This window comes from Carcharodon carcharias, chromosome 6 (assembly GCF_017639515.1).
Source record: "Carcharodon carcharias isolate sCarCar2 chromosome 6, sCarCar2.pri, whole genome shotgun sequence".
In the NCBI taxonomy this organism is placed as follows: domain Eukaryota; kingdom Metazoa; phylum Chordata; class Chondrichthyes; order Lamniformes; family Lamnidae; genus Carcharodon; species Carcharodon carcharias.
The window spans coordinates 123,676,298-123,704,291 of record NC_054472.1 but is presented as its reverse complement, the minus strand read 5'-3'; the positions used below and the strand labels follow the sequence as shown (position 1 = coordinate 123,704,291).

Sequence of the window (27,994 nt, the reverse complement as noted above, 5' to 3'; positions counted from 1 at the left end):
AATTTATATAAAGCCCTGAAGACTGTATAGTCCTCCCTCATGGTTACTCACCTGTTCTCAGTACTGACAGGGAATCTCTCCTGATGGACAGAACAGTTACCAAAGGGTGCTGAGCACTTTAGGGGTGTGCTTAACCACCCATCAGCCATAAATGGTGTAGTTATTGACAAGCTTCTAGACAGGCCCGAATGTAAGAGCCTGGACAGCAAACCCTCCGTTGTGGAGGTTGACAAAGCCAACAGATCCCTAACCTCAAAGAAAGCCCTAGGCTCAGACTGGAAGATACCTTAGTTCAGTAACCTCAGATAAGACCAGGGATTCTGTGTGGCTCTGCAGTTCACTGGGTAAACTCACTGAACCACTGGGGGAGCTACAATTTGTCCTTTGTATCCTAATGAGCAAATCTATTTTCTGTCGCTCAATATTTTGCAGAATAAAGATGAATAGAGATGTAATGGCACACAGAACACTGCATTTCCTGTGCCTGACAATGACATTCAATGGTGAGGCAATTTAACCATTGCTTGAGTAGATGCCATCATTTAATAATCATTTAAAAATCTGTTACCATAAGATGATCTTTACGTGTAGTTAATACAAAATAAGAAAACCATTATTATATACCTGGTGCTGTTCTGAAGAAGGAAAAAAGTAACTGCGCATCTGGCCAAGCTAGTAGACAAAATGATAATGGTAGAATTTCCCACAAGAAAAATATTACAAATTGAAGTTTTTATTGATACTGTATGCCACACGGTACTATAGGCCAGAAACAATTTGGCTCTGAAGTTGGCCTAAATTAACATTCTAATATGCAATCTAATTCTTACATACAATATCCAGACACAGAAGGGGTGATGTTAACTCTGCCTGCTTGCGGAGAACAGGGCAGGCACTTAAATTGCCCATTCGATTCAGCCACCAACAACCCACACTGATCCTGGTTCCAATATTAACTTGCCTTTCTGAGCAGGTGAGCTGGACATCCACCATAATTTAGAGAGGGTCTTTCTTTAAATGTGCTGATTGAGCTTCAGTCATCAGGGCCTGACTTCTATTTTAACTGAGGGGCAGAGTGGGGACATGGCTGAGGCTTTCCCACCAAGACCACCTAGCAGGAAAAGTAAGTGAGGACACAATAAGCCCAAAAGATAAGTATTTTTATTCTTTTTCATTTTTCTTTTGGGGCTAGGAGGAGGACCAGGCAATTCCACCTACCTGCCCCCTCCCCTATTCAACATACCCAAGACTCGCCGTCCATTGTTGCAGTCCCTGACAATTGCCTCCTGCCACTCTTAGTTGATCCTGCGGTCAGTTTCAGGCAGGAAACTGGACAGAAGTATGCAGATAATAGTTTGCTACCCACCTCGAGCCCCACTTACCTATTACCCAGCCCAATTTAAGATCAGTTTTTGTGAGCGAAACTGTTTTTAAATTTTGAAAGGGGAATATTTTAAACACCAAGTGGGCTGGAAGTAGGTGGAAAGATAACAGTTGTAAAGTTCCCAAACCAGATGCCAACACTTCTAGTTTTAATGATGGCAAGATTGGTTGTGTGTGAGTGATCTGTTTGCTGGAGGCAGATTGATCATTATAACGAACTAGTATGGTGAATTTGAAGAGATTTTAACAGGATTTGAATTCAACACCTCCAGCAAGGGTTTCCTGGTCAAATTTGCCATTCAAATGAAGGTGAAATTAAGCAGCCCTTCATGGCAATATTTAAATTTCTCATTGCCCAATATAAATAAAGGCTCATTGCATTTTGCTGCTTTCTCAGTTCTCTTCGGAAAACATTTCATTGAGAGTTGTGGTGAGTGTTATTAGTATTTAATTGTTATGCAGGTGGTAGGCATTAACTGGGGATTCACTTGTGTTCCTAGAAAAGGGAACAGTGGGAGGCTCTCTATGCGGGAGTCCTCCCATTGTTCTTTGGGGATTGACATGAGGGTCTTACATGAATCAGTCCCATGCAATAGAATTTTAAATTGATTCACAGCTTCCCAGGCCGTCTGTATTTTTTGCAGCCTGGTGGAGACCATGTTTCATGTTTATGTAGAATATGTGATGGGTTCAGCCCCTCTTCCACTATCTGAAGGGACTAGTCCTCAATTTCTAGTTGCACTTGAGCCCCACATTCCTGATCTTTGCGTTGCTCCATTCCTCGTCGGTGTGGAGAGGGGCAGGCAGATCAGAGGATCCCCTTGTTGGACTGCTCTTGGTGTTCACCAAGGTGGCCATTAAAAGATTCATGCAGTAGACATTTGAGGGGGGTTACACGGCCTGACTGCCTGCCTCCCATCTGTACCCAGTCCCCCCAGTGAGGGAGCATGCTTTGTCCACCAATGCACTTGAGGCCTTCCGCGACTGGTGGGCCACCAGGGTTTGGTGTGGGGTGGGGACGCTACAGTGCATCATCAGCCCCAGGAGTGTCATTTTAATTTATGTTTTGAGTTTCTTTCAAAGTTGTAATTTGTTTTTGTTTTGTTTGTCTTTGCTACAATTGAAAATGTTGGGAAAATGTTAGAGTCTATTATAAAGGATGTAATAGCAGAGCATTTAGAAATACATAATATAATCAGAGTCAGCATGGCTTCATGAAGGGGAAATCATGCCTAACAAATTTATTAGAATTCTTTGAGGAGGTAACAAGCAGGATAGATAAAGGGGACCCAGTAGATGTAATATATTTGGATTTCCAAAAAGTGTTAGATAAGATACTGCACATAAACCCTCTTATCTTAATAAGATAAGAGCCTATGGGGTTAGGGATAGTATATTAGCATGGATAGAGTATTGGCTAACTAAAAGAGACAGAGGGTTGGGATAAGGGGGCCATTTTTGGACGGCAACCTGTAACTAGTGGAGTGCCACTAGGTGAGGATGACACAAAGAGTCTACAGAGGGATATGGACAGGTTAAGGGAGTGGGCAAAAACTTGGCAGTTGGAATATAATGTGGGAAAATGTGAGGTTATGCACCTTGGCAGAATGAATAGAGGAGCTGAATATTATTTAAATGGAGAAAGACTGCAGAAGGCTGCAGCAGAGAGGGATTTGGGAGTCCTTGTGCATGAATCCCAAAAAGCTAACATACAAGTTCAACAGGTAATAGGGAAGGCAAGTGGAATGTTGGCCTTTATTTCAAAGGGAATGGAATATAAAATAAGGAAGTCTTGCTAAAACTATACAAGGCACTTGTTAGCCCACACCTAGAATACTCTGAACAATTTTGTTCTTATGTAAAGGAAGATATGCTGACATTGAAGGCAATCCAGTGAAGGTTCACTAGATTGATCCTGGGTATGGAGAGATTTTCTTACGAGGAGAGTTTGAGTAGGTTGGGCCTGTACTCATTGGAGGTTAGAAGAATGAAAGGCGACCTTATTGAAACATATAAGATTTGTAGGGGGCTTGACAGGTTGTTTACCCTTGTGGGAGAGTCCAGGACCAGAGGGCATAATCTCAGAGTAAGGGGCGCCCATTTAAAACAGAAATGAGGAGGAATGTCTCCTTTGAGGGTAGTCAATCTGTGTGAATTCTTTACTGCAGAGGGCTCTGGAAGCTGGGTTGTTAAGTCTATTCAAGGCTGAGATAGACAGATTTTTAATCAGTAAGGGAATCATGAGTTATGGGAAAAAGGCAGGAAAGTGGAGTTAGGGATTATCAGATCAGCCATGATCTCATTGAATGACGGAGCAGACTTGATGGGCCAAATGGCCTACTTCTGCTCCTATGTCTTATGGTCTTATCATTCGTGCCCCTTTCATTTGGGGCACTTAATTGTTAATAGGTTCTACAAAAGAGATTTTTTTTAATTCATTCATGGGATGTGGGCTTTGCTGGTTGCACTAGCATTTATTGCCCATCCCTAGTTGTCCTTGAGGAGGTGGTGGTGAGCTGCATTCTTGAACCACTGCTGTCCATTTGGTGTAGATACACCAACAATGCTGTTAGGGAGGGAGTTCCAGGATTTTGACCCAGTGACAGTAAAGGAACAGCAATATATTTCCAAGACGGGATGGTGAGTGGCTTGGAGCGGAACTTCCAGGCGGTGGTGTTCCCTTCTCTCTGCTGCCCTTATCCTTCTAGATGGCAGTAGTCGTCAGTTTGGAAGGTGCTGTCTAAGGAGCTTTGGTGAATTCCTGTAGTACATCTTGTAAATGGTACACACTGCTGCTACTGTATGTCGGTGGTGGAGGGACTGAATGGCACCACATCCATAAACAATCAATAGGGCTGCTTTGTCCTGGACGGTGTCAAGCTTCTTGAGTGTTGTGGGAGCTGCTCTCATCCAGGCAAGTGGAGGAGTATTCCATCACACTCCCGATTTGTGCCTTGTAGATGGTGGACTGGCTTTGGCGAGTCTGGAGGTGAGTTACACATTGCAGGATTCCTAGCCTCTGACCTGTTATTGTAGCCGCAGTATTTACATGGCTAGTCCAGTTCAGTTTCTGGTCAATGGTAACCCCCAGGATGTGGATAGTTATAGTAATGGTAGGGAACAGTGTAATTAGGGTGATAGATACTGTTCTCTGTAGCCATGAGTGTGAGTCCTGAAGGCTGTGTTTCCTGCCCAGTGCCAGGGTTAAGGTCATTTCCTCAGGGCTGGAGAGGAACTGTGAGTGGGATAGGAGGGATCCAGTTGTCGTTGTCCACGTTGGTACCAACAACATTGATAGGAATAGAAAGGAGGTTCTGCTGAAAGAATTTGAACAGTTAGGAGCGAAATTAGAAAGCAGAACCTCCAAGATAATAATCATAGGATTACTACCTGAGCCACGGGCAAACTGGCATAGGGTAAATAAAGTCAAGGAGTCAAATGTGTGGCTCAGAGATTGGTGTGGGAGGAATGAGTTTCAGTTCATGGGGCACTGGCACCAGTACTGGGGTAAAAGGAGCTGTTCCGGTGGGATGGGCTTCACTTGAACCGTGCTGGGACCAGTGTCCTGGCGAACCAAATAACTGGAGCTGTAGAGAGGGCTTTAAACTAAATAGAGGGGGGGGAGCAGGGTTCTGGAGAGGGGATACCTAGGCTTAAAAAGCAAAAGGACATGGCAGCATTGCAGGGCAGCTATTTAGGTAATGATACCCAGAGTGTGACAGGAAGGGACAGAGTGTATAAACTTGAAAAAAAGCAGCAAATAGAGTCAAAGGGGGTAAAAAATGTAAAAAGGCAAAATTAATGGCTCTCCACTTAAATGCACATATTATTCAGCACAAAATAAATGAATTAACAGCACAGAGGTTAATGGGTATGAACTTATAGCCATTAAAGTGACATGGTTAAAAGGAGATTAAAGCTGGGAACTAAATATTCAGGGATATGCGACGTTTCAAAAGGACAGGTAGGAAGGAAAGGGTGGTGGGGTAGTACGCAATAGAATAAATACAATGGCAAGGAATGATCTTGGATCGGAAGATGTAAAATCCATATGGGTGGAGGTAAGAAATAACAAGGGGAAGAAGACACTGGTGGGTCTGGTCTATAGGCCCCCTAACAGTAGCTTTAATGTAAGACAGAGAATAAATCAGGAGATAATAAGGGCTTGTAAACAAGGCAGTACATTAATCACAGGTGACTTAAATCTTTTTGTAGATTGGGAAAATCAAATTGGCAGAGGTAGACACAAGCAAGAATTCATTGAGTATATTTGGGACAGTTTCCTAGAACAATATGTTGTGAATCCAATCAGGGTTCAGGCTATTTTGGATCTGGTAATGTGTAATGAGGCAAGTTTAATAAATGATCTCAGAGTAAAAGATCCCCTAGGAAACAGTGACCATAACATGGTAGAATTTGGCATTCCGTTTGACAGTGAGAAACTTAGGTCAGAAACAACTGTGCTAAACTTAAATAAGGGTAATTACAAAGGAATGAGGGCAGAGGTGGCTGGAGTGGACTGGAAAAGAAGTTTAGCGGAAAAGATAGTTGATGAACAATGAAAGTCATTTAAGAAAATAGTTCATGACTCACAACAAAGGTATATCCCAGTGAGGAAGAAGGAAGGGGATAAACCAACCATGGTTAACCAAGCAAGTTAAGGATAGTATCAAATTGAAAGAAAAAGCATACAATGTGGCAAAGGTTATTAGTAAGCCAGAGGAAAGTTTTAAAAACCTATGAAAGATGGCCAAAAAAATAATAAAGAGGGAGAATATAAACTTTGAGGGTAAACTAGCAATTCATATGAAAATAGACAGTAAGAGCTTCTTTAAATATATGAAAAGGAAGAGAGAGACCAAAGTGAACATAGGTCCCTTAGAGAATGAGACTGGGGAAATAATAATGGGGAACCAGGAAATGGCAGAGGAGTTGAATAAATACTTTGTATCAGTCTTCACGGTAGATGACACTAATAGCATTCCAAAGATACTGAAGAATCAAGGGGCAAAAGGGCGAAGAAGAAATAAATACAATAACTATCACTAGAGAAAAAGAACTAGGGAAACTAATGGGGCTAAAGGCCAATAAATCCCATGGACTTGATGGGTTGCATCCTAGGATATTAAAGGAAGTAACTACAGGAATAGTGGATGCAGTAGTAATAATCTCCCAGAATCTTTAAATTCTGGAAAGTCCCAGAGGATTGGAGAACTGCCAATGTAGCGCACTTGTTCAAAAGGGGAGGGAGATAAAAAAACAGTTAACTATAGACCAGTCAGCTTAACATCCATCATTGGGTAAATACTAGAGTCTATTATAAAGGGTGTAATAGCAGAGCATTTAGAAATGCATAATACAATCAAGCAGAGTCAGTACGGCTTCATGAAGGGAAAATCATGCCTGACAAATTTATTAGAATTCTTTGAGGAGGCCAATAAATCCCATGGACTTGATGGGTTGCATCCTAGGATATTAAAGGAAGTAGCTACAGGAATAGTGGATGCACTAGTAATAATCTCCCAGAATCCTTAATCAGATCCTTAATCCTTAATCCTTAAGCAGATAGATAAAGGGGAACAAGTAGATGTAATATATTTGCATTTCCAAAAGGATTTTGATAAGGTTCCATGCATAACGTTACTTAATAAGATAAGAGCCATGGTGTTGAGGGTAGTATATAGAGGATTGGCTAACTAATAGAAGACAGAGTTTGGATAAGGGGGGGCATTTTCAGGATGGCAACCTGTAACTAGTGGAGTACCACAGGGATCAGTGCTGGGGCCACAATTGTTTACAATATAAATTAATTACTTGGATGAGGGAAGTGAATGTACTACTGCCAAGTTTGTGGATGACACCAAATTAAGTGGGAAGGCAAGCGGTGAGGATGACACAAAGAGTCTACAGAGGAATATAGACAGGTTAAGTGAGTGGGCAAAAACTTGGCAGATGGAATACAATGTGGGAAAATGTGAGGATGTGCACTTTGGCAGGAAGAATAGAGGAGCTGAAAATTATTTAAATGGAGAAAGACTGCAGAAGGCTGCAGCAGAGAGGGATTTGGGAGCTATTGTGCATGAATCACAAAAAGCTAGAATGCAGGTTCGCAGGTAATAGGGAAGGCAAATGGAATGCTAGCCTTTATTTCAAAGAGAATGGAGTATCAAAATAGGGAACTCTTGCTAAAATTATACAAGGCACAAGTTAGACCACACCTAGAATACTGTGAACAGTTTTGGTCCCCTTATTTTACGAAAGATATACTGGCATTGGAGGCAGTCCAGAGGAGGTTCACTAGGTTCATCCTGGGTATGGAGGGATTTTCTTATGAGGAGAAGTTGAATAGATTAGGCCTGTACTCATTGGAGTTTAGAGGAACGAGAGGCAACCTGATTGAAACATATAAGATTCATAGGGGGCTTGACAGCTGAGAGGTTGCTTCCCCTTGTGGGAGAGTCTAGGACCAGAAGGCATAATCTCAGAGTAAGGGGCTGACCATTTAAGACAGAGATGCGGAGAAATTTCTTCTCTCAGAGGGCCGTGAATCTGTGGAATTCTTTACTGCAGAGAGTTGTAGAGGCTGGGTCGTTAAGTATATTGAAGGCTGAGATAGGCAGATTTTGAATCAGTAAGAGAATCAAGGGTTATGGGGAAAAGGAAGGAAAGTGGAGTTAAGGATTATCAGATCAGCCATGATCTCATTGAATGGCAGAGCAGACTCGATGTGCCGAATGGCCTACTTCTGCTCCTACATCTTATGGTCTTTTGATGGTGGGGGATTCAGTGATGGTAATGACATTGAACATCAAGGGGCGATGGTTAGATTCTCTGTTGTTGAAGATCATCAGTGCCTGGCACTTGTGTGGTGTGAATGTTACTTGCCACTTGAGGGAGAATTGCGCATTGTCAGCCTCACTCTCTCATCCTGATCTATCTTGGTCCAGTGGCTAAACGAGTCTGGATGGCTGGTGATAGATCCAGATGCAGCGAGTGACCAGGGTGTCTTCTGTGTCTTGTTGAGGTCTGCGCGTTCCAAACACAATGCTGACTCAATTTTAAAACCATTTGATCTTAGATTGGTCTCATTTGCCCAGTCCACCAGAATCAGTCCTCACATGCTCAGGTAGACAAATCCCTAAATCACTGATGGTAGGAGGTCAATGGCTGCCCTAACCTGGCTTGGCACAGCCTTCAAAATGGTTTGCCAAGGACAGTGGCCACAGGTGAGCATTGGGTGAAGGTGAGGTCCAAGAGCCACTCCAAAGAGTATGGCAAGCCCATCTGAGAGAGGTATTACCTCTCTCTTACAGGGCCAACAGTATAAAAAAACAGTTGAGTGGAAATAAGCAGAGAGGGAAACAACAGGAGTGTTGAGTACACAAAATGTACTAACCACATGAGACCGCATACAGACAGAGATTCAGCTTCCTTGACCTTTTTGAAGAACTGTCCGTCAAGGCTCAGATAGACATGACACATGGTAACAGACATCTGTAGCATCCTTCAAGAAGACATGCTCCTTGATGGACATGGTGGCAAATAATTGCCCATCAGTGTAAATGTCACTACTGCCCTCAATTTCTTTGCCTCTAGCTCCTGAAGGCTGCCTTAGCAGACATCTTGGGGCTCTCTCACAATGGGCTGTTTGCCACAGAGTTGAAGTGTTAGCCATGATTCAATTGGTACCACTCATGTCTTTGAATCAGAATGTTGTGGGCTCAAGTCCCACTCCAAGGCTTGAGCATGAAAATCTAGGCTGACATTCCAATGCAGTAGTCAGGGAATGCTGCACTGTCATAGATTCCATCTTTTGGATGAGATATCCTGTCCAAGGCCCTGCCTGCCCACTCAGCTAAATGATCCCATTTGCAGGAAGAGCAGGGGAATTATCCCCAGGGTCCTGGTCAATATTTATCCGTCAATCAAAATCACAAAAACAAATTATTTGGTCATTATCACATTGCTGTTTGTGGGAGCTTGCTGTGTGCAAATTGGCTTCTGCGTTTCCTGCATTAAAACCATCGCTACACTTCAAAAATACTTTATTGGCTATAAAGTGCTTTGGGACACTCTTGTGAAAGGCACCATATAAATGTAGGTCTTTTTTAAAATGTATTTTGGCTTCAACTGTGATGGAAATAGTCAGAATGACCAGGCCTTGGATTGGCCCCTCTGGCTGGCTTCCAACAGGTACAGGGTGCCATTTCACATGTGGCAATATGAAGACCCACTAGATCAAACAAGAGGTTTTATCTAAAGCAATGGGATTTCATTCCATCAATATACAGTTAGTATGCAATCACAGGAAGAGGTTCTTGCAGGTCTACATCAGATTCCTTGGGAACTGTCATGATTCTTTTATATGGCAGCAGCCCAACGTTTCAAACACTTCATGCCAGGGAACAGAATTAAAAGCTGGCTCATGGCAAACAAGTGCTACTCTCTTCACACTCGGCTCATGACATCTCAGCATCCCCACAAGTGAGACACAGAAATGCTACAACAGGAGCCACGTGGTCACCTGGTATGCGAACAAGCTATCGGCTTGTTAAGGATGCTTTTCAAATGCCTAGATAGTTTGGAAATGTTTTTCAGCACTCGCCAGCAAGAGTGTTCAGAATCATAGAGGTGCCCTCTTTCCAGCAGAACATTGTGCAATTGAGAGGATTAGAGGTGGAGGATGACTGAGACACTCATCAAGCAATGGCAGATGAGGACAGCATTAAAAAAAAAGAGTAGGAGGGCAAAGAGTACCAATAAAATGGGGACCCATTGCCAGATCAACCATGTGCATTGCTGCAGGGATTCCCTATTAGCTCAAATGTTCAGCTAGTGGTGACTCACACAGGAAAAAATAAAAGATGAAATCCTACAAAGTGCTCCCCTTTCCTTTGCACAAAACAACACTTCAAGCACTCAAACACCCACAGCATATCTACCCAATGTGTACCAACACGTATTGTCATTCATCACAAAACAAGTGGAAGGGAAAGTTGGACATAATTAATGGGCAAGTCGTGGAAGTGATGCTAATCAACAAATTTCATGTGCCATTATGACAAAGGGAAACTTAACAGCATAATAATTGCCAAATGCCCATCTGCATACCTTTGGTAAGTTAATATTACTTTAGCTTACTACCACTTCTTTCTCATCTGGTTTCAGCAGAGGTAGAAATGGGTGTTTGGGCTTTTGGCCTGAGTTTGGAGGCCCTGAGTGCCATTAAAGACTGCTGCACCTCTGCAGTGCAGATTTGGCCATCACAAGATGAGTCAGCATGCTGAAACACGCTGAGGACAGCACATGAGAAATGGGAGCACTTTGAATTGAGTTCCCACTTCCATGTTTTCTTTCTCCATCATCCCTCTACCGGGCCAGCGCTCCTGAGAGAAATTTGCTGAAGTTCTGTGACGTATTGTAAGCTCATATATAAGGAAACTATTGTCTTGTTTAAGGTGGCACCTCCTGCACGGCTATGGCACTGCCTACATTGACTCATTTGACAGTCATACTTGGGGCTGCACAGAGACGCCACTCTGCCCACGGCAGGCATACTTGCAATTATCTGGGCCACTATTGCACTATTGTTGGTATAGGATTCTTCCATCCTGTCCACTATTGTGGAGAGTGTGTATGACATAGTTTTCAGTACCTCACAAAATAGGTGCTGTACATCTTTCATTCTACTTCTCAATATTAAGCATCTGTGTACAGGGACTCGTCACAGCTGTCCCTGCAAACACAGTCGATTTGTGCTCTCTTGTGAATTGTGAATCACTAAGCAAAAACACAACTAACTGGCTTAAATGAATTCACCAAGGTGCAAGTATTTGCGTTGTATATGGCTGTATGTTCTGTCGTGGTGTACTCTCAGAAGGCATGAGGTCTTCTGGGCATCATCATTATACATGCTCAGCAACTCTTGTTCTAGGTGTGAGGCCTGGAAACCAATGAAAGGGATATGAATTAGTTGTGGGAAATCAGTAATCTTACCAGCCAGGATACAATGGCTTTTAGTTTATTTCCATTCTTTCATTGGACGTGAGCATCGCTGGCTAGGCTGGCATTTGTTGCCTATCGTTAATTGCCCTCGAGAAGGTGATGGTGAGGTGCCTTCTTGAACCACTGCAGTCTACCTGGTATAGGTACATACAGTGCTGTTAGGAAGGAATTCCAAGTTTTTCACCCAGCAACAGTGGAGGAACAACGATTATAGCTTCAAGTCAGGCTGTTATGTGGTTTCGAGGGGAACTTGTAGGAACATGGGAACAGGAGAAGGTCATTCAGCCTGTCGAGCCTGTTCTGCCATTCAGTGTGATCATGGCTGATCGAATACTTCAATGCCTTTTACCCACACTATCCCCATAACCCTTTACGTTATTGTTAGTCAGAAACCTATCAGTCTCTACCTTAAACATACTCAATGACTGAGCTTCCACGACCCTCTGAGGTAGAGAATTCCAAAGCTTCATAACCTTATGAGTAAAGAAATTTCTCCTCATCTCAGTCCTAAGTGGCTTCCCCTTATTTTGAAATTGTGTCCCCTGATTCTAGACTGCCCAACCAGGGGAAACATCTTATCTGCGTCTACTCTGTCTATTCCTTTAAGTGTTTTGTAGCTTTCAATGAGATCACCTTTCATTCTTCGAAATTCTAGAACATACAGGCCCAGTTGCCCCAATCTCTCTTCATAAGACAGTTTCGCTGTCCCCGGAACAAGTCTGGTTAACTTGTGTTGCACTCCCTCTATGGCAATAATATCCTTTCTGTGGTAAGGGGACCAAAACTACACAGTATTCCAGTCGCGGTCTAACCAAGCTGCTATACAATTGAAGCAAGACTTCATTACTCCTATGCTCAAATCCTTTTGTGATAAAGGCTAACATTCCATTTGCCTTCCCAATTGCTTGCTGCACATGCACGTTATGCTTCAGTGATTTATGGACAAGGTCACCCAGGTCCCTTTGTACATCTACACTTACTAATCTCTTACCATTTAGGGAATACTCTGCACATCTGTTCCTTCTACCAAAGTGGATAAGTGTAGGTGGTGGTGTTCCCATCCATCTGCTGCCCTTGTCCTTCTAGATGGTAGAGGTTGTGAGTTTGGAAGGTCCTGTCGAAGAAGGCTTGGTGAGTTGCTGCAGTGCACCTTGTAGATGATATACACTGCTGCCACTGTGCATCGGTGGTGGAGAGAGTGAATATTTAAGGTGGTGGATGGGGCACCAATCAAGCAGACTACTTTGTCCTGATGTTGTCAAGCTTCTTGAGTGCTGTTGGAGCTGCACTTATCCAGACAAGCAAAGAATATTCAATAACACTCCTGACTTGTGCCTTGCAGACAATGGACAGGCTTTGGGGAGTCAGGAAGTGAGTTAAATGCTGCAGAATTCCCAGCCTCTGACCTCTCAGTAGTTCAGTCATTGATGAAATAGTGCGTCAGTTATTTGTAATTCTGTCACCAAGCATCAGTGAGTCATCTAATGTACTCACTTTTCCTTACTTTTCATTAAACCAATTTTTACATTGCATCTGAGATCAGGGCAGAATTCTGCTGCTCACCTCAGCCAGCACCTACCACACAGTGTTGGCCTGAAAATTTGCTTATACGAATTTGGAATCGTAACTCATTTTAACTCTCCGGAATTAACATTAGCAAGGTAATGCAGCTGTTTCTTTAAAAGAGAATGTAATTGATTTCAGGTTATCTGAAAATGAGTATTATGACAGTTTCTCTAATGTTGCTAAAGTGCTTTTTAACATCCAAAGTATTTAATCGCTTAGCTGACTACGTTTTCTTATATCTGTGCCACAGAAGGCTTATTTTCATCCAACACTGACTTAGCTATTGAATTAAAATATGACTATGTAGTGTACAATTTGTTTGAAGTTCAATGCCTATCACATCCTCCTCCTATTGCTTTTCTTTAGTTTTGGGGAAAATCCGAAGTGCAATTGGAAGTGCTCAGCTCTTAATGTCCCAGAAGTTCCAACAATTCAGTGGACTATGTGAAGAAAACATGGTATGTGAATATTGCCTTAATCTGCATTCCATCACTTTTGTTCTGGCCAAATTACTGTAACCATGACAGCACTGATTCACCCTAACATTGAATGACCTGAATCGTTTTACCTCCAGTTAGTTTTTTTTCACTGGTATAGCAAAATCCACCAAAACAAAAATCTAATAGAAAAAAAATACATACATGTGTGTGTCTGTGCATGCATTCTTAGGAAATAAAATAAGTGCCAACCTTCACATTCTTTTCCTGCTGTGCACAGAATCCGAATGCTTGTCCTCGACTAACCTCCCAAGACTTGGCAGGATTTTGGGACATGTTGCAGTTGTCTATTGAAAATGTCAGTATGAAATTTGATGAGCTGCATCAACTGAAGGCAAACAATTGGAAGCAGGTGGAACTTCGTGAAAAGAAGGTACCGAGGATATTCCAGATAAACCAACACAAAATACACTTCTCTAAGCTGTGGTGTTGTCAAGTTATTTCTGTAATGCCTTAGTGGTTTCACAGATCCGTTTTGGGTGACAATTATAATGGATGCCAAAATCAGAACAAATTCTGTGACCAATAATTCCATAAAATGCGTTGTACCTCAAGCATTGTCTTGTCAAGCAACACTGTGAAATGGAATTTTAAAGAATATTTTGGAGTGTTCCACTACTGAATAGACTGAAATCATTTACTTCAGCATATATCACAAATCAAACTGTATGGGGGTTAATTTTCATCTTCATCACTAAGGGAAGTGAATATCTGAATAATGGGCTACCTCCAGAGATAAGAGTGTTTCGGGCACAGACAAGTATATTCCCATGAAGTGGAAAGGCAGGCAAACAAATCCAGAGCTCCATGGATGACAAAAGAGATAGAGATTAAGTTGAACCAGACTGAATATACAACGTTCAGAGGGGAAGTGAAAAAGCAAATAAGAGAAACAAAGAGTATGAAGAGTCTAGCCTCTAATGTAAAAGAGTATCCAAAAGTCTTCTATAGGCATATAAATAATAAAATAGTGGGAAAAGGAGGAATGGGTCAATTAGGGACCAAAAAGGGAGCTTACGCATAGAGGAAGGGGGTATAGCTGAGGTACTAAATGAATACTTTGCACCTGTCCTTACCAAGGAACAAGATGCTGAGCAGGTCATGGTGAAAAAGGAGATATTTCAGACACTTGAAGTATTTAAAATTGACAAGGAGGAGGTATTGGATAGGCTGTCTATGCCTAGAATTGGTAAGACACCAGGGACAGATGGCATGCGTCCAAGGATACTGAGGGAAGTGAGTGTGGAAATTGAGCAAGCACTGGCCATAATTCTCCAGTTTTCCTTAGACTCAGGGGTGGTGCCAGAGGACTGGAGAATTGCAAGTATTACCCCCTTGTTCAAAAAGGATGTTAAGATAAGCCCAGCAACTACAGGCCAGTCGGAAGCTTCCAGAAACGATAATTTGGAACAAAATTAATTGTCACTCGGACAAATGAAGGTTAATTAAAGAAAGCCAGCACAGATTTGTTAAGGGAAAATCATGTTTAACTAACTTGCTGGAGTTCTTTATTGAGGTAACAGAGAGGGTTGACCAAGGTAATTTTGTACATGGACTTTGAAGGCATTTGATAAAGTACCACACAACAGACTTGTGGACAAAGTTATTGCTCATGGAATAATAGAGACAGTAGCAACGTAGATGCAAAACTAGCTGAGTGACAGGAAACAGTAGTGATTAATGGATGTTTTCCGGACAGGAGGAAGGTTTGTGGTGAAGGTCCCCAAGGGTTAGTGTTGGGAACATTGCCCTTCCTGATATATATATATTCATGACATGAACCTTGGGTACAGGGCACAATTTCAAAATTTGCGGATGATACAAAACTTGGAAACATTGTGAACTGTGAAGAGGATAATGTAGAACTTCAAAAGAATGTAGAGAGGTTGGTGGAATGGGCAGACAAGTGGCAAATGAAACTTAATACAGAGAAGTGTGAAGTGATTCATTTTGGTAGGAAGAATGCAGAGAGACAGTATAAAATAAATGGTACAAATCTACAGAGGGTGCAGGAGCAGAGGGACATGGATGTATATGCGCATAAGTTATTGAAGATGGCAGACAGGTTGAGAGAGTGGTTAATAAAGCATACAGCATCCGAGACTTTATTAATAGGCGCATAGAATATAACATCATGGAAGTTATGTTAAACTTTTGTAGAACACAAGCTCAGCCTCAACTGGAGTAGTGTGTCCAGCACTGGGCGTCACACTTTAGGAAAGATGTGAAGGCATTGGAGAGATTGTAGAAAAGATTACAAGAATAGTCCCAGATATTAGGAACTTCAGTTATGTAATTAGATTGGACAAGTTGAGACTGTTTTCCTTGAAGAAGAGAAGGTAGTGAGCAGATTTGATATAGGTATTCAAAATCATGAGGGGTCTGGATAGAACAAATAGAGAAAATTTGTTCTCATTGGTGAAAGGATTGAGAACAAGAAGGCAGATTTAAGGCAATTGGCAAAAGAAGCAATGGCAACATGAAAAAAATCATTTTTATGCAGTGAGTGGTTAGGATCTGGAATGCACTGCATGAGAGTGCGCCAGAGGTGGGTTCAATCAAGACATTACAGAAGTAATTGGATTACTATCTGAAAAGGAAGGATGTGCAGGGCTATGGGGAGAAGGCAGGGAGTAGCACTAGGATAAATTGTTCCTATGAAGAACTGGCACAGGCACGGCGAGTTGAATGGCCTCTCTGCTGTAACAATTCTCCAGCGTTGCCTAAAACAAGTGTTGGGCCTCTTAGATATGTAAATGTGGGCCAAGCACCTGTTTTAGGCACCCTCCTTAAAATTGGAAGTGTTGAGTGGAGGAGGCAGTCCAAAGCCCTTATGCACGGTTTTATCACCTTGTGCTGGACTCCTGCTCTGCTCCCTTTGCAGGCCTACCTAATTCTACATCATATAAAGGACATTTTTTAATTAATTCATGGGATCTGTGCATTGCTAGGAAGGCCAGCATTATCCACCCCTAGCTGTGCTTGGGAAGGTGTCGCTTAGCCAGCTTCATGAACTGTCGCAGTCCATGTGGTGAAGGTTCTCCAAAAGTGCTGTTAATTTGGGAGTTCCAGGATCTTGACCCAGCAACCATGAAGGAACAGTGATGTGTGTCCTGTTAGGATGGTATGTGACTTGAAGTGGAATGTGAGGCCACGATTATATCAGCCATGATCTTATTGAATGGTGGGGAATTTTTGAGGGGCTGAATGGCCTGCTCCTGTTTCTTCGTTTGTTTGCTTTCTCATGATGCCATGAGATTTCCTGGGGTCCACATTCAATGTTAAGGACTTCGGTGGCAAATCCCACTGTGTACCATTGTGTCGCCATCATCGCTGATTGGTCTGTACAGTTCGTATGTCCTGTTCCATTTGGAGGGCAGATCCAGAGATGATGATGGCGGAATGTGAGAGGTGATATAATTTTATAAGACTATATCAGGCTATTGCTTGACTATACTTTGGGACATCTCTCCCAACTTTGGCACAACTTCCCAATGTCAATGAGAAAGACTTTGCAGAATCATCTGGGTTGGGTGTGCTTTTGTCACATTTTTAAAAATGTATTTGTTCACAGGATGTGAGCGTCACTGGCTAGGCCAGCATTTACTGCCCATCTCTAATTGCCCTTGAGAAGATGGTGGTGAGATGCCTTCTTGAACCGCTGCAGTCCATGTGGTATAAATACATCCACAGTGCTGTTATGAAGTGAGTCCCAGGATTTTGACCCAGCAACAGTGAAGGAACTGCGATATAGTTCCAAGTCAGGATGCTGTGTGGCTTGTAACTTGCTGATGGTGGTGTTCCCATGCATCAACTGCCCTTATCCTTCTAGATGGTAGAGATTGCAAATTTGAAAGATGATGTCAAAGAAGCCTAAGTGAGTTGCTGCAGTGCATCTTGCAGAGAGTACACACTGCTGCCACTGTGTGTCAGTGGTGAAGGGAGTGAATTTTTCAGCTTGTGGATGGAGTGCCAATCAAGCAGGTTACTTTGTCCTAGATGGTGTCAAGCTTCTTGAGTGTTGTTGGAGCTGCACTCATCCAGGCAAGTGGCAAATATTCCATCACACTCCTGACTTGTACCTTGTAGATGGTGGACAGGCTTTGATGAGTCAGGAGGTGAGTTACTCACCGCAGAATTCCCAGCCTCTGACCTGCCCTTGTTGCTACAGTATTTATATGTCTGATGTAGACATTGCTTGACCCAGAGCCAATACAGGTCAGCAAGTACAGGAGTGATTGTGGAATGGGACTTGCTGTGAGTTGAGATAAAGTTTACAATTACCTTAAGTTTCCAGAGGATTGAATGTGGGAGGCCAGCCAGATGTGCGTTGGAATAGTCAAGTCTATAGATAACAAAGGCATGGATGAGGCATAGATAACTTAGATAGTTGGACTTTTACAACAATCTTTTAGTTTCATCATCATTATTACTACTGATAAAAGATTTTTATTCCAGATTTGTTTGTTTGCTTATCTGCACATCCTCTGGTACTCCAACAACTCATTCTGCACCCCACTGCACCAAAAATAGCAATTGTTCCTTACACCATATTTCTGCCTCCTGCTGTTTCTCCTAAAACATCCTTTTGGCCCTCTGCTTTTAACAAGCTTTAACCTCCCTCCTGACCCTCTTCCTTTTCTCCTGCCACTCCTATCCAGCCCCCCATTCAGTATCGATTTCCCTGTGAAGTGTCCTGAGGCATCACTGAGTAAAAGTGAAGTGTAAACGGTTGTTCTACATCACTTCACAACCTCTGCAACACCACAAGGACCCATTCAAAAGGGCGAAAAACTACTAAGTGTTATTACTCTTCACAGGAATACCAGATAGGACCTTCACTTTTTTGGAAAGAATAGTTAGTGATTCATGGGCTTTTTAAAGACTTTGTTTATTTATTATTTTATTTTTATGGCTGCCCTACATTTCAAGATATTTGTAGCCTTTCATTGTTAACATTTATATTGTTGCCTCACCTATAAATGACGGACAAAGAGTTTCCCTCCTGCCAATTCAGTTCACATCGAGTTATTTAATTCAAATAAATTATTATGCTTGTGTACTGACCTCCCAAATAATATGTAGAAGTGACAAAATATAGCAAACTTACTGCTGTTGCTTATAATCAATGGGTCTAAACTTCCTTGGAGTGGCAGTCAGCATCGGATTGCCACTCTGCTCCCAGTTTCCTACCCGAAAAACCTGTTTCACCCGACCTTCCGACTCAGCCCAGGTCCTAGCGTCGAGTGCAGCCTGGCCAAGTCAAGGAAACCACGCCCTCATTTTACAGCTCTAGCTGCCGTAAAGCAGGTAAGTTAAAGGTGCATTCAAGTTTAAAGGTCCTTGAAAGGCCAGGAAGAAGTGTATAAAGTAAGTGGATAGGATTTGGGGTGTGGTGGGGGGTTTAGTCTCGGGAGCATTGGGAAGGTCGGTTCAAGCCTCTGGGGTTGGAGGGGAAGGGAAAGGTAGTGGGTCTGGCCTCAGGGTGGTGGGAGGTGGTCCAACCTCGGGGGAGGGGGAGGTTAGGTTGGGTCGGCTTCGGGGTGGGGGGGTATGTGGGATGAGAGTCAGGCCAGGCGGAGGGGAAGGGAGTGAGTCAGGCCTGGTGGTACGGCTGGGGTGGGGGAGAAGAGTCCCCATGGTGGTGGGTGGGGGGATCCTGTGGGTTGGGGAGTTCCTGTCGGGTGGTGTAGTCCCTTGGGGGTGGGAGAGTCCCATGTTAGGGGATGGGGGGGGAGGTGGACGGAGTGGAGGGAGACCCCTGGGGTTTTGGAGGGGTGGGAACGTCCCCTTGGGGAGGGTGGGGGAGACCTTTCGGGGGTGGGGTGTCCTGTGGGGAAGGTTGGTGTGCATCTGTGCCTTTAGAACAAGACAGAAGTTAGAAGAGGTTTTAATTTTTCTAACTTTTTCTGTGTAACTATTGGTGTACCCAGTCGGAACCATTCGAATTTTGCTATTTAAATCACGTTTTCGGACGGTTCCCAGTGCAGGGCAGTTGCCCAGGGTAGTTTGCACTTCTGGGCAATTGCAGTGCAAACCTTACCTGGGAACTTCCGAAGGGGATTCCCTAGCACATCTTTGGGATATGGCCCCAATATAATGCCCTGGAGCTCACAAGTTACAGCTCAATACATTTATGTCAACTCATGTAAAATCATGTAAGCTCATGATTATCCTGCCATCCTAGTGACATTCTTTGATTCACAAACAAAAAAATGGAAAACAATTTTACTATTCTCGTGATGTTATTGTAATTTTGCTGTAATTTGAGTTGCAATGAAGCATACAGACCAAGAAGGTCCCTCCCAGTCTTAACCCTCATCTGCACTGAGTTAGCAATGAAGCTAGTGAGACACTACAATTGGCACTAGTATCCCTGGGCTTGGTAGGGGGGAAATATAGCCAAGGCTCCTGCTTCTAATTGCTATTCAATGATCCTGGTTGAAAATACACATCAGGAGATTGAGTAAGGGCAGAATTGCGCTCAGCTGTAATGTCCCCCGCGCCACCACCACCACCACCACACCCCCCCCCCCCCCCCCCCGCCAAGGTTGAATGCTTTTCCAATATTTATTAATATTCAGACTGTGATATTTAAATAAAATGATGTAGCAGATTGCTTCTTGTGTATGTGAAACATTGCCCAGGTATGGAGCTGGGAGAAGAGGGAGAAAATGGGATGGAAATAATTTGCTTTTAAAACAAAGGTTTAAAAAATTGTCTCTCTTAATGTCAGATTTCTTCAGCCAAGACACAAAAGGATTTAATCCCAGTCAAACATTAATAGCCAGTGAATAGTGGTATTATACTGAGCTATTTAGATGCTGCTGTATTGTATTTTAGATGAACAGTACATTAGCAGCTCAAAGCATGAGAAATGTGACCACTTGTCTACATCTTGAGAAGGAAATGGCATGGCTAAGTAATTTGCATATACTTTTAGATGTAAAGTACTTACCAAGATGGTCCATGTATTTGAAAAATAGAAACTTCCCTTTGTTGCTCTGGATCCCACCTCAAAAGAATGCTCTCTGCCAACAGCAGGAAAGTAAAAATCATATCTTTCTCTTGTACAGTAGGATATAAGCATTCTATGATGATTCTTATCACCGTTCATGTTGTTAGCTCCTGCTATATCCTTGTTCCACATCTGAATTTGCAGAAGCTGATCACTGGTAGGAGTATATAAAAAGCAAAACACTGCAGATGCTGGAAATCTGTCATAAAAACAGAAAATGCTGGAAACACTTTGCAGATCAGGCAACATCTGTGGAGAAAGAAGCACAGGTCTGAATTTTCACAGAGAGGCTTTCCTTCTTAATGATAATAGTGCCAGAGACCCGAATCTGGAAGTCATGCCCCCAATCCCACAATTTAGCAGGAGGGGGATTGGGGACGCGTTCTAATTTGCACATCCGTAGTTAATGGAGGCAACTGCATATGTTAAAGTACAGCTGCCTCTGTCAAAACGGGTTTTTGCTGGTGGGATGTCCAAAACACAATTTGTGCACTTTAGATCTGGTAGGAGGGATAAACTTACCGGAGTTCTTTAGAGAGATAGGGTATCTTTTTGGAGAGGTAGGTTGGCCTTTTTGATATGGTCCCGAGACACCTTTGGGAGAGGTCAGGTGCTCTTTGGGATTGTTAAAATCAGACATGAATGTGCGTGAAAAGTACATAAACTTCTTGGAACTGTCAGGCTCATGGAGCTGTCAAGAAAGTTGGCAACAGTTGTCAAAGGGTATTGTCAAGCTATCAAGGCATTTAAGTCTCCTGCTATTTAAATATTTGAAAAAAACTGGCTGCATTGTTTTAAAAAATCAGTGCTTTTTCACTCTGTCTGTTGACATGCACCTGAGGATTATCAATTCAGGATGATTTTGCTGCATGACTGACTTCACAACCTATCATTGTCACAGTGGGGTGCCTGTCAATTCACAATTTTATTGACAGCACCAAGTGCTTTTAAAGTCTTTGAAGTGGCACTTTGAATACAAATGCTTGTTTTTATAAGGGATTAAAGGGAGTTAAAAAGAGTGAATGGACTTTTATCAATGAGAATGTTTTTTTAAAAATAGTGAATTCATCAATAGACAATTAAGAACTTTATTTAATCTCAGCATAGGTCCTAAGGTCTGCCCATGTTGGATTCTGGGTGAGTTGACATGGAGGATGTAAGGGCAAAGGGTGTTGGTGATGGGCATGAGTTGGAATGAGTTAGCACTAAATTGGCAAAGGGGCTGTAAAGGGCCATGGCAGTGGTGGAGGGGCATGGGTTGGCATGGAGGCTATGACCGGCCATGGGCAGTGGCTTGGGGGTATGAGGTGGTATGGATTGGCATAGATGGGACATGTGTGCGTGGGGGTGGGGTGAGGGCTAGAGGGCTTTTTTTTTTCTTTTTATAGCTTCGACAAGTGCAGGAGCACCTCAGCTAGCCTTTTGCCCCAGCCCATCTCTGCACCCAGCAGTCACCAAACCCTTTCCAGAGGTAGGAACCATGACTTCCATTTTCACCCAACTCCTGAAAACGAAATCTGAACTTCCGGAGCAGTTTATCACAAGTTGGATTTGCAGAGCCGGGATTTGTCCCGACTCTGCACTTCTGACGTTGGAGAGAAAATTCAGGCCAAAGGATTAACATTTCAGGTCGATAACTTCTTATTAATGTTTAAGCTTGTTGACCATTCATTGAGCTTTGACAACAACAATATAATACCTTTAACATAGTAAAACATACCAACTGCTTCACAGGGCCATTATTAAAAATAATTTGACACTGAGTCACACATGGGCCTGAAATTTTCAGGTGGTGGGTGGGGGCAGTCATGGAGCTGATTGCTGCCCATGATTGGCTCCATACCGCCATTTTATGTGGACGGGCCAATTAAGGCCTGTCCAGCATAATATGTGAGCTGTAGCACTCAACGTTACCTGTGCGGGAGGAGGGAGAGTCGGGGCCAGCGCTCTTTCGCACATGCATGCGAAAGAGCGTTTCAATCTCCCTGAGGCACGGAGCTGATTGAATTGATGTTTAAATAATTAAATAAATGGTTGAAAAATTTATTTAATATGTCCCCTCATGTGACACATTTTTATATTTAGGGAAAAAATGTTATTTATTTAATAAAAACTTTAGGAAACCTCATCCCGCTTATGGATGAGGTTTCCTAAGACATACGAAGGCCACTTGGCCTTTTTGCCTGCCTGCCAACCTTAAGGTTGGATGGGCAGCATTACCAATGACATCATTTACTTTCTTAATGGCCTTAATAGGCCATTTACATATCAGCAGGCACACAACCGACTCCGGCACGCCCGCCAAACGAAATATCGTGGGACTGCGCGATGACGTCAGGACGCACGCTCGACATCATCGCGCGTCATTTTACGCCTCGGCATGTTGGGCCTGCCCCCATACCCCAACTGAAAAACCGTGCCCATGGAGTTATGGCAAATACCCAAAAGTTTGGTCAAAGGGATAATTTTGATGTGCATTTAAAAGAGATGGAGAGGTTTTGTGAGGTAATTCCAAAGTAAAAAAGACCTTGGCAATTGAAGACACAGCTACCAGTGGGTGGAGTAATTAAAATCTAGGGTGCTCAAGAAACCAAAATTGGAGGAACGCAGATATCTCAGAGGATCGTAAGGCTGGAGGTTTTTAACAGAGATGGGGAGGAATGAGGCCATGGAAAGATTTGAAAGCAGATACGAGAATTTTAAAATCGAGGGATTGCTTAGCTGAAAGCCAATATAGATGAGCAAACAGTGGGTTGATGACTGAATGGCACTTGGTGCAAGTTAGGACATGGACAACAGAGTTTTGGATGCCCTCAACTTTACAGAGGGTAGAACATGGGAGGCCAGCTAGGACTGGATTGAAATAATTAAGTCTAGAGATAACAAAGGCATGGTTGAGCTGATGGAACAGTGTTGGGCAATATTTTGGAGGTGGATTTTGGTGGTTTTGGTCATGGTGCAGATATGGAATCGAAACTTCGTCTCAGAGTCAAACACTCTGGTTCAGCCTCAGCAAGTTGCCCGTCAGAGGAGTGGAGTCAGTGACTAAGGACGGAATTTGTGACATGTCCCAAAAACAATGGCGTCTCTCTTTCCAATCTTTACTTGGAGAAAATTTCTGCTCTTCAGTACTGGATGTCAGACAAGTAGTTGAGAAAGGTGGTGGTGAGGTAGAGCAGTGTACATGTGGAAACTAATGCTGTGTTTTTGGATGATATGGCTAGGAGCAGCATGTATGAGAAATAGGAGACAATTAGATCCTTGGGGAACACCAGAGATAGCAGGGGGTGGGAAGAGAAACCATAACCCTTTGTTTCTCACTCCACGGATGCTGCTTGGTCTGCAGAATGTTTCCTGAACCTTCTGGTATTTTTTATTTGTAAGAGTAAAGTACTACAGTTAGCATCATCATTTCCTTGGGCTGGGGTTGGGAAGAGTTAGTTCCTATACTTGATTGTGACCAGGTAACTGATGTTGGATCATATTTGGTTGTAATAGATAAAGACAGCAAAATTTGGTTGAGTTGAGATTTTCCCCCATCCCTAACAGTCACGGTGTAGATTGCACTTGGGCGAGCAGCCATTTGGGCAAGCTTTTATCCAGTTGGTAATACTGTACGCATGGAACCACACCAAGTTAGGAGAGGAGAGAAAATTAAACTTGCAGAAAGAATCCTAGTGTTATAGAGCTGCAGCTCTAAAGCAATAATTCTGAATAGGAAAAGAACAAACTTCTATTTACACAGCTCATTTCAGAACCTCAGGGCATCCCAGAGCACATTACAGCCTGTTAACTACCTTTGAAATGTAGTCACTGTTGTAATGTAACGGCAGTCAATTTTTGCACAGCAAGATCCCACAATAATAAAAGAGACACATGATTGGATACCTTCTTTTAGTAATGTTGATTGAGAGATAAATGTTGGTCAAGGTACTGGGCGAACTCCCTTGCTCTTCAAATAATGCCATGGGCTTACTTACATCCACCTGAGGTGCCATACGGGGCCTCAGTTTAACGTGTCATCTGATAGCTACCATTCTCAACAAGGAGTACAGCACCACACTGAAGTGTCCACCTGGATTATGTGCTCAAATTTCTGGAATAGGGCTTGAAACCACAGTAATCTGACTCAGAGAGCTACCACTGAGCTAAGGTTGAGTTTAAACACGTAATTAAGAAATGTGACAAATAGTCTGATCGCGTAATGCTCAAGTTTGTTTGCTTAACTGTAAAATACTATTTCTGACTTAACTATTGCTTCCTGAGAATCTGAAGTTGAATACAAGGCTGCAGAACTACAAGAACATTATGTTCTTTATTCTTCCTCCCTTTCTTGAGATATCATATTGATATGGTGTAACTGGGCACCAGAGAGAAAGATAATTGCTGTGTGAATTGGTGATATGACGGTGTCGATTTTTGCTCCATAAAACTTGAGTAATTTTTGATAATGACTTGATACGTTTTCTTTAAAAAAGGACAGCAACAATGTTGCCAGGTGCTGTATGCATCTAATAATTGTGTGAAATAGCGTAGTTTGTGATTTGTTGCACCTAGCTGAAGAACAGAACCGTTTCTATGTCATTCACATACTACTGTATTTCTTACTGCAGGAGAAAAGAATTCCCCCTCCCGTGCCAAAGAAACCACCAAAGGGTCAAGTGCCCCTCAAACGTGAAAAATCGCTGGAAGCCACAGAGAAACAAAGGCAGGAGGCACGGAAGCGCCTGATGGCAGCCAAGCGAGCTGCATCTGTGAGACAGAACTCTGCCACAGAGAGTGCGGACAGCATTGAGATCTATATCCCAGAGGCCCAGACCAGACTATAAGCCACACTGGATAGTAACTGTGATAACTTTACAATCACAGAGCGAGTTGTTTGTAGCATATTCATGTTACAGGTTCATTAGAGATACAACCAAGTGTTTGTATCCCTTCAAGCCCTATTGGAGCATTAAAAATCAGGACAGTTATGAGCAGGTGTGGCATTCTTAATAAACCCAGGAAAAGGATTGTAAACTGCTCTAACATATTCTACCATTAATGTAGCTACATAAAATACTTGCTAACTGCCATGTCATTTGCATGGCTTCACATTAATTGTTGTTGCTGTTGCATTTTTGTAATTTCTGTATTCTGGCTCCATTGAATCATCCACATATACAGTTAAGTTTCAGCTACTGATGGTAGTTTAAATACAATTAAGAAAAAATGTTAAAATGTATGTTTGCACAGCAATAGAAAACACTTTAATACTGCTGAAAGGTCTTTTGGGAAATTGATGTCTTCCTAAGCATAGATGTTAGAATTTAGGACCAAGATTAATTATTTCAGAATAGATGAATACATAACTCTTAACACCTCACACTTTTGTAACTGGATTTTGACAGCAGTGAACCATAAATGTACAAACAGCACCATGAACAAATGGCAAGGAACATTGTCTTTTGTTCTTTGAAGTGCACAACCTTCAGAAACTACATGCATTCACAAGCACATGGGTTAACAGTGATGCATTAAACACAAACTAAAATCTTGAATGGCAGATTTTAAAGATGTCCCATGGATTGTCCATCTGCTCCAGCAGTTGTTACAAAAGGGAGGAATGGCTGGGAAAGAGAATCTTTTTATAATGAGCGAAATGGGATAGTTGCAGGCAACTCATTAGATAAATTGAGTAAATGAAAGCCATGAGTAAAATGGGCTTCCTAATCTTTGTGTTCCCTAATTCCATGTAAATTCAAGAATAGCACTGGAGTGCTTCTTTCTGTACTTTTTAATTGGCAGTAGTTTGGTAAGAGCATATGGAAATGGGAAAATCTAATCGATAAACATGTCATTGTAAATGAGCCATTTGAGTGATGCAGTAAATATACAGTGTATACTTTTGAAAGGTATTGCCAATCATGGTTATGATGTTTATTTACAGAGGAGGGGTTTGCTTCTAAAATTCACCAGATAAGGGCTAGTGATTATTTGCCGTATCCTGAGAACAAACTGATCTGATCCTATCAGGTGTCTGACATTTTTTTAACTGAGTCTTTTATCAATTTCCCTTTGATCTATAATATCCAATACTTCACTGTTACGATTTGTACATGCTTTTGATTGAAATGTGTCCAATGATGTAGCTGCTAGAGTAAAATTACCAGTTATAAGTAATGTACTTTTGTCAGTGTGCTAAGCTCTTTCATTTTCTATTATTACACTTTAAAGAACTTGGAGACCTGGGCTGGTAATGCATTACTTAAATGCATTAATCTGTGCCTATTATAAATATATATATACATATGTGATATGAAAATAATTTCTTTTTTTAAAAAAAACAAGTATGTGTTTTTGTCTAGACAGAAATGTTTCCCCTCATTCTCTCCGCCCTCCTCCCAACCCCTGAAAACATGTGGTTTGCTCAGAGTTATTGGGTAAGAGAACCTATGTTAAATGTTCATTGTACTGCATCACTATTCAATCACCTGGAAACAGTCATATGAAATTTTAAAACCTACAATGTTCGTTTGTGGTGAACCTTTACTGTGAATTTGGAGGACAACATACCTGAACAATTTGTTGGAAAATGGTACTTCCTGTATCTCCATTGGTGGCATTTCCTTGTTCTCTGCACTTGTGGCCTAAATAATTGGCTTTAGCCTCTCTCACAACTTTCTATCCACCTGGGCTTAATAGAGCAATATGTGGATGTCACCCTGCACTCTTTTTTTAATACAAGTATGAATCAGTAGAACTGTTCTACCAGAATACATTGATTGCTTGTGAAAGTCAGTAACTGTGAATGATGTTACTTCCCACAGCGTATGGAAAGAAAAAGTAAATTATTTGTGTGACCAAGATTAAAAGCTTGTGGCAACTGGGCCCAATAAAACTCCCTAACTATGTATCCAACCACTGGTCAGATTTCAAGATGAATGGTATATGTAAAAGTTGTTAAATTTTTGTTACCTCATTTATATTTATTGTTTAAATGGAATCCTTAACTTATCAATGACTAAAGAGATTTCTCTGTAATTCAAATTACTAGGAGTATGGGATACTGAATAGAAAGCAAATTACCAGAGAAACCTGAGATGAATTCCCACTCTAATTTCAAAATAGTTTGTGCAATGGTAGTGTTTAATTATTCAAATAAAGTTTTCTGTAAATAATTGGATGTTTCCCATGATGTAAAAAAATTACTTAATTAAAATGATGTACACTTAATTCCTGAGTTATGTGTTGTCTGAAACCCTTTTTCATTTTAATCTTCTGTCTTGTTCTGAAGACATAGACTTCATTGAATGCTACCAGAGGCATTGGCAGGACTTCAGACCCTCCCTTAAGTGACCATTCTGCATGCACATCATTAGATAATGATAATCAGCAGGCTATTTAACCAGAAATGACAAGACAACTGAACCCCCTCTTGACACCCAACAGCTATTTTCCAGCAGGCATCAGAGGAGACCAATCAGAAAGGAATACTCATACTGATTTTCCCCTTCCTTTGCTAAAAGGGGCAAATGCAAACTGC

General features: G+C 42.1%; 1 protein-coding gene across 1 annotated transcript in view; it reads left to right on the top strand.

Annotated features, from left to right (window-relative positions):
* The window catches only part of LOC121279420 (disks large-associated protein 1-like), a 253,428-nt gene extending 225,744 nt beyond the window's left edge, over positions 1 to 27,684 (top strand). The window contains exons 8-10 of the mRNA XM_041190652.1: positions 13,321 to 13,412; positions 13,672 to 13,824; positions 25,083 to 27,684. Of these exons, the coding sequence (XP_041046586.1) occupies positions 13,321 to 13,412; positions 13,672 to 13,824; positions 25,083 to 25,298 (461 nt within the window). The 3' untranslated portion in view covers positions 25,299 to 27,684. The remainder of the gene's footprint in view (positions 1 to 13,320; positions 13,413 to 13,671; positions 13,825 to 25,082) is intronic.
* Positions 27,685 to 27,994: the final 310 nt, after the last annotated feature.